The sequence below is a fragment of the Tenrec ecaudatus genome, chromosome 2 (genome assembly GCF_050624435.1).
Source record: "Tenrec ecaudatus isolate mTenEca1 chromosome 2, mTenEca1.hap1, whole genome shotgun sequence".
NCBI lineage: Eukaryota > Metazoa > Chordata > Mammalia > Afrosoricida > Tenrecidae > Tenrec > Tenrec ecaudatus.
The window spans coordinates 199,420,236-199,427,879 of NC_134531.1; the positions used below are offsets into that span (position 1 = coordinate 199,420,236).

Here is a 7,644-nt window from a genome sequence, read left to right on the forward strand (position 1 = left end):
ATTAAAATCAGGTAAAACACTTCCCTCTCCAGATGAAATTGTGAGTCGGATTAACAGGTTTTAATGATTTCTTCTCTTATTTCTCCCATCTTCCTATTAGACATGGACCATCACACTAGTCCCTTGAATTGTATTGACTTCTAACGGATTTTGGGGTGGGATGGCAGAGGGTATGAATCATGCCATTCCCTTCATGCAACCTGCTCTCTGTAACATCTGCCCTGGCCTACTAGGGACTTGAGAGCACTTGTCTCAATAATTATGCTTTTTCTTTTTCCAGTTCCTTCCTTCCCCCCTTTTTAAAAAAATCATTTTATTAGGGCTCACACAACTCTTTCTACAATCTGTACATACATCATTTTTATCCAGCACATTCGTACATATGTTGCCATCATCATTCTCAAAACACATGCTTTCTACTTGAGCCCTTATTATCAGCTCCTCAATTTTTCCACTCCTTCCCACTCCCCCCTCTAATCGGACCCTGGACAATTTATAAATTATTCTTATTTCATTATGTCTTACACCATTTGACATCTCCCTTACCCACTTCTCTGCTGTCCATCCCCCAGGGTAGAGGTTATATGTAGACCTTGTCATCTGTTCCCCCTTTCTCCCTGACCTCCCCTCCATCCTCCTGATATCATCACTCCCACCACTGGTCCTGAGGGTTCATCTGTCCTGGATTCCCTGTGTTTCCAGTTCCTATCTGTGCCAGTGTACATCCTCTGGTCCAGCTGGATATATAAGCTACAATTGGGATCATGATAGATCGGGGGAGGAAGCATTTAAGAACTAGGAGAAAATTGTATATTTCATCGTTGCTACACTGCACTCTGACTGGCTCATCACCTCCCAGCAGCCCTTTGGCAAAGATATGTCCAATTTCCCTCAGATTGTCCCTGGGTCCCCACTCTGCACTTCCCTTCATTCACAATGCTATGATTTTTATTTATTTATTTATTTATTTATTTATTTATTTATTTATTTATTTATTTATTTATTTATTTATTTATTTATTTATTTATTTATTTATCTTTGTTGCCTGATACCTGATCCCTTCAATGCCTTGTCATCTCACAGGCTGTTGTGCTTCTTCCATATGGGCTTTGTTGTTTCTCAGTTAGGTGGCTCCTTGTTTATCTTCCAGCCTATGGGACCCCACATTCTATATATTTTGACAGCTGGGCATCATTAGCTTACTTCACCACATTTGCCTATGTGCCTGCTTTGTCTTCAGCATTCATGTCGGAGAGGTTGTTGTGCTTTTTCCTGGTGGCTTTGTTGTTTCTTACCTAGAGGGCCACCTGATTGTCTTCAAGTCTTTAAGACCCCAGATGCTATATCATTTGATAGCCGCACACCATCAGCTTTCTTCACCATTTTTGCTTATGCATGCACTTTGTCCTCCGTCATTGAGTCGGGAGAGGCTGGTGAGCTTCTTCCATGTGGATTTTGTTGTCTCTCAGGTAGAAGGCTGCTTGTTTATCTTCAGTTCTTTAAGACGTCAGGTGCTTTATCTTTTGGTAGCTGGGCACTAGGAGCTTTCTTCACCACATTTGCTTGTGCACCCATTGTCTTCAGCAATTGTGCCAGGCAGGTGAGCATCCCAGACGCCCAATTGGTTAGAACAAAATGTTTTTGTGTTGAGGGAGTATTTGTGCAGAGGCCTATTGTCCATCTCTTTTCTTAATACTCAACCTGTAAATATATGTACATAGATCTATTTCCCCCTTTATGTATATAAATATACATACATCTTTATATGTCTGTATTTTAATCTCTATGACTACCCTTTGCAACCTAGCTCTTTCCTCTATTTCTTTGTCCTTTCCTCTTGTCCCACTATCATGTTGTACCTTCATTTGGGTTTTAGGAGTTCCTGTAGGTTACATTGCCCTTGACCCAGCCCTGCCAGACCTCCCACACCGTCCTTGACACTAATTTGGATCACTTGTTTTTCCCTTGTCCCTGGGCTTGTAAACATCCTCTTCCTTTGCCCCTATCCCCAGGTCCCCTACAAATGTCATCCCATTGTTCACTCTTCTGGTTTGTTTATTCCACCTATCCCTTCAATGTAGACATACTATGTACCATCACAAGACTGAATACAATGAAGCAACAACAGAAAGTGAAGCAATACCTTCAACAACAACAAAAACGCACACACGCATTCACACATAAATGCGAATAGTTCAGAGTCTGTTTGTTTTCTTTCACGGGTGCTTTCCAATCAAGTGCTATGCCCTGGTATCACCTCCATCCCTGGGGACTTCATTGCTCTGTTCCCCTTCTGCTCTGCTGCATGCCCCCAGAGGCTTGTTTCGGCGTGTTGAGTTCATGGTGGGCAGAATTCCCACTATGTGTCTCTCGTGTTGTCAACAATGGTGCTATGGGTCATTGAGGAATGCTGGGTCCCGTGGTGAGGCCGGCCCTGTGGTCATCTCTGTGCATTGTTGTTCTGAGCAGGAACATTATCCTCAGGGTTTGGTGAGCCTGAATGTGCTTCACTCTTTTCTTTTTTTGCCCCTATGCCCCCTCATTGGCTCCTGTGTGCTCTGACCAGACCAGTCCCTCTTCCTCTCTTCTTGTCCTGTAGTGGCAGTGCGGTCCTCTGAAGGCAATTCTTCTTGGGGGTCGGTGGTGCTGTCCACTTACTTGGTAATGGGACCCTGCAGGCCTCTCTATCTGTTCCCTGCTTCCTGTCAGTGTGCTGCATTCTTGTCTTGGAGCTCTGAGTTGAAGTCTGGTCCCTCTTTCCCGGTGACACATTCAACACCCTCCCCCAGGGTGGGTTAATGCCCTGTTCCCCTGGCTACCCTTACCTTTTTCCCTCCTCCCTTTTAATGGGATACCATATGTAACCCATATGTATCCCTTAGTTTAGTCTGGCCCCTGCCATATTACCTGGACCTCACGAGAGGGATGTATGTATACAGCATCTTCTTCCTTAGGCCCCTTTTGAATTTATTTTGAGCTTACCTCAGTGAACTCATATAGTATTTGTCCTTTTGTGCTTGGCTTACTTCACTTAGCACAATGTCCTCCAGTTCTTCCCATGTGAAGATGTGCTTCATGAATTCATCACTGCTTCTCAGGGATGCATAGTACTCCATTGTATGTATGTAACACAGTTTTTTTAATCCATTCATATTTTGATGGAACTTTTGGCTGTTTATAACTCCTTGCAATTATAAAATGTGCCACGATGAACACTGGGGCACAGATGTTTGGCCATGGTTTGTTTTTTTACTCTTCTGGGTATATACTCCATAGGAGGATTGCTGGATCATGAGGTAGCTCAATTTCCATCTGTTTTAGATATCGCCAAATTGATTTCCATAATGGCTGCACATGCGTACAGGTCCACCAGCAGTAGACAAGAGTTCCTATATCTCCGCATCCCCTTCAAGAGTTGTTACTTTCTGATTTCTTGAATTGGGCTGTCTTTGAGGGTATTAGTTGGTATCTCATAGTTGTTTTAATTTTCCTTTCTCTTATGGCTATAGATATGGAGACTTCCTTCCTTTTTATTGCCCAGTGTTCCTCTAAGGGTAGTTGGTCTCTCTCTCTCTCTCTCTCTCTCTCTCTCTCTCTCTCTCTCTCTCTCTCTCTCTCTCTCCCTCCCTCCCTCCCTCCCTCCCTCCCTCCCTCCATCCTTCTCTTTTTGACCTAGGAGGAGCGAGGAGGAAAAGAGCGCAATCAAGTACTCTACCCCTAACATGATTTGAGAATGGGGATGAATAGGAAGGACCAAAATTGTACATTTAGAAGAGTGATTTTTTGGTCGGGCTTTAAAAACTGTTGTTTTTCAGAAACTCTTTCAGGAAGGGGATATATATATATATATATATATATATATATATATATATATATATACACACACACACACACACACACACACACACACACCTGGGGTCAGAAGCAGTCCCCTCAGGGAGTCAGAAAACTAGGAGTATGCAGAGTCTAAAGGTGTTTCTTGCAGGTGAGGCTATGCAATAAAAGCCCACCCCTTTATCTCTTCTACCCTAGCATGCCCCGGTCCAGTCTTTGTCCTTGGGTTAATCAGTGTGGCCTAGAGAAAAAAAATCCAGGGAGATTCATGAGTATAGGAAAGATGCTGATATTCAAGAGCCATTGAATATTGAGAAAACATCTCAGCCTAGTCCAAAAGAAGTCCAAAATTTCTTTTTAGCCCACATGTTCAATACCAATCTATAAATTCTTCAGATTCACAAAACACATGCAATCACACCGGATGCGGGAAGATCAAAGGCCAGTGGGTGCATAACGTGGGTCCAATGGCGGTAGAAGCACCTCAGTGCTGGCAAGGGTCTCCACTTGGCTCCTTCAGCTCCAGGGCTCTAGCAAAGGTCCATGTGTCTTCTCAACAGGAATGTCCTGCCTCCAGTGAATTATTTATCGCTTTAGCCCTCGAAATGAGGTCATCAAGCTGAAACCTGATTGACAGGCTAAACTCCACCCTTTCACTGTTAAGTATCAAACTGACATAAGATTATGCAACTACCACGTTTGTTTGTTTTTCCAGCTCTCCTCTCATGTCAGAAGCTGTGCCATTGGTCATGTCAGCCAATGTTTTCCTCTGTCTTCCACTATTCCCCACATTCCTCACTACCGTCTTCATAGAATTCCATTACAATTTATTTTAAATTTTAAAAAGTAAATTACAGCATTTGTCCTTCAAACTTAAAATCTAGACATAATATGGATATGACTTGAAAATTATCACTCAAATATAGTCAACAATATTTCCATTCAGAAGATAATATCAGTAACAAACATGAAAGGGTCATATAAGAATAATGGGTCCACTTAACATAAGCAAATTCTACTTATAAAATATATTTTTGTACTTTATCATCGTAATTGTTTCAAGAATATGCATCAGACTAATTATTAGAAAGAGAAATTAAGGAAACAAGCACTAACCAAAATAAAGAGACATATGTATCTTAATTTTGTTTTCTTGGCAGAAGGAGTTTAACTTCTAAGAAATCATATTAAACCACAATTTTTCTAAACATACCAATGTTTAACATGCTATCATTTACACAGTAGTTGTATTGATATTCAGTATGTATATGTAGTCTGATCAAGGCATAAGGAAGACAAAAAGAATTAGAGCATTTCAATTATGGTGTTGGCAAAGATGATTGAATATAATGTCGACTGTCAGAAGAAAATGCAAGGAAGAAGATGCAAAAAAGGGTGACTGACACACTGACACAATGAATGTGATGATAGGCTCAAGCATAGTAATAATTATGAAGACGGTGTAGGATTGGGCAGTGTGTCCTTCTGATATAGAGAAGGTTGGTTTGAGTAAGGACAGATCTGCTTGTTCTTTTAGTAATTCATGTTATATTTAAGATTCTTCTGTAGCACCACATTTCAAATGCATTGATTTTTCTACTATATCCCTTGACTTTATAAAAGTCAAACCAATCTGAATTTGATGAAGCAAAATAGTCGCCCCTTAGAAGCAAGGGTGACAAAATTTCATTTTACTTAATTTGGACATATTGTGTGGAGAGATCAGTCCCTGCAGAAGATCATCATGCTTGGTAATGTGGAAGGGTAACAAAAAAGAAGATATTCAATGTGATTGATTGACCCAGTGGCTGTGTCAATGTGATCAGTCCTCGGAATTACTGTTCAGTGTTTCATTCTGTTGTGAACGGAGTTGCTTTGGGTTGGAGCCAACACAATGGCAAGGAACAATAGCAACATGATTCAGAAACCATTTAACCACACATAGAACCAATACTTTTACTAAAATAGTTTATAATTTAAATTTAGCTTTGGAGACTAATGGAAAGGATAGGATGGCACAATTAATTTCTCTTACGAACAGCATGCTTGCCTTATAAACTCTTGTCTTATGATCAAATTTAGATGTTAATTCGCTCACTTTTAGAATTACTTTAAATATAAGATTAGGAGCCATTTTGGTTCAAATGACTAAATCTTTAACTGCTAATGAACAAACAGACAATGTTGGCAGTTGGACGCATCCAGCAACTAGACAGCATAAAATCTAGCAATCTGCTTCAATAAAGTTTACAGACAGAAAATTTCTACAAATACAAAAATATTCTGAGATCTTTTGATATTTCCCCACAAGTTCTGAGTCAAAATTGTCTCCATGACACCTGTAACCATAACACATTTTTAGATTGTATGTCTTGTGATACAATGAAGTCAAACAGAGCTGATATGGCTTATCCTTAATTAAATTCTGCAGCTATTCATGGCCATCATGTTAATGCTGTCTCACTCATTCTAGAGAGGGAATCAAGGTCTGTGATGTTACAAGATCAGATTGCCAAGTTCTTTTCTTTCATGGAGTGATTGAAAGTTTAGAGCACAGACGTTTTGGTTATTAGTCCAGCAGGTAAATATTCAGCCACAAAGACTCATTTGAACTCTATGTTTAAAAGATAATATATGGAGATATATATTTAGCAAAATATGCAAGGTTGTAGCAGTGAAGGATTTTAATGTCTATTTATTAAAGGGAAAAGTTAACCACGTTTGTGCTATAGTTTCATTCCAGGCAATACATTCAAGGATTGTTCATTGCAATCCAAGCCTTGTCACCCAAAATAAGGAAGGGAAGAGAACATCAACTTTGAACCATTGTCAGCTCTTACAATCAAAGTAGGAATGTGTTGATATAGTGATAATTTTCCTGAATGAAGTGAGGGTTCTTCTCATAACTAGCCAGATAGCCTCCTTTATCTGCTTGTTCCTCAAAGTGTAGATGACAGGATTCAAGAAAGGAGGAACTATAGAATAGAACACAGAAATGATCATGTCCTGTAACAGAGGGGAGTCAGAGATTGGCTTCAGATTCACCACAGCACCAGAGCCAAGGAAAACTATGACAATGAGGATGTGTGGGATACAGGTGGAAAAGGCCTTTCTTCGTTCTCTTCTGGTTGGAAACTTGAGCACAGTAGAAAATATATGAATGTAAGACATAGTGATAAAGGAAAAGCAGCCACCAGCTATTATTGTTGCAGAGACAAAAAATGTAATTTCATTGGTTAAGGTGTCAGAGCAGGAGAGTTTCAGCAGAGAGGGGATATCACAGAAAAACTGATGAACCACATTAGAATGACAAAAGGACAAATGGAATGTGTTCCCAGTGTGCACACCTGCATAGACCAGACCACTGAGCACAGAGGCCAGCGTCATTTGGACACAGACACGAGGGGTCATGATCGCATGGTAGTGGAGGGGCTGGCAGATGGCCACATAGCGGTCACGGGCCATGATGGTGAGCAGCAGCAACTCTGCATAAGCACATAAAAGCACGAGGAAAATCTGAGCTGCACATCCAACCACGGAAATCACCCTGTTGTTTAGCAGGAAGATGACACACGCCTTGGGCACAGTCACAGAAATGTAGCACATGTCCCAGACAGACAGATTCAGGATAAAGAAATACATGGGGGTATGAAGTCTTTGGTCAACAGTGATCACTGCGACAATGAGAAGATTTCCTGTGAGAGTCGCCAAGTACATTAGTAAAAATAACATTGTGTGCAAGACTCTGAACTCCCACACATCAGAAAACCCTGTAAGCAGAAATTCTGTCGCTATGGTAGAGTTAGACAT

General features: G+C 40.8%; 1 protein-coding gene across 1 annotated transcript; it reads right to left on the minus strand.

The window, feature by feature from the left end:
• Positions 1-6,663: 6,663 nt before the first annotated feature.
• On the minus strand, positions 6,664-7,644 carry LOC142440387 (olfactory receptor 14C36-like). Its single transcript, XM_075542840.1, has one exon. The coding sequence runs from the start codon at positions 7,642-7,644 to the stop codon at positions 6,664-6,666; it is 981 nt and encodes a 326-aa protein (XP_075398955.1).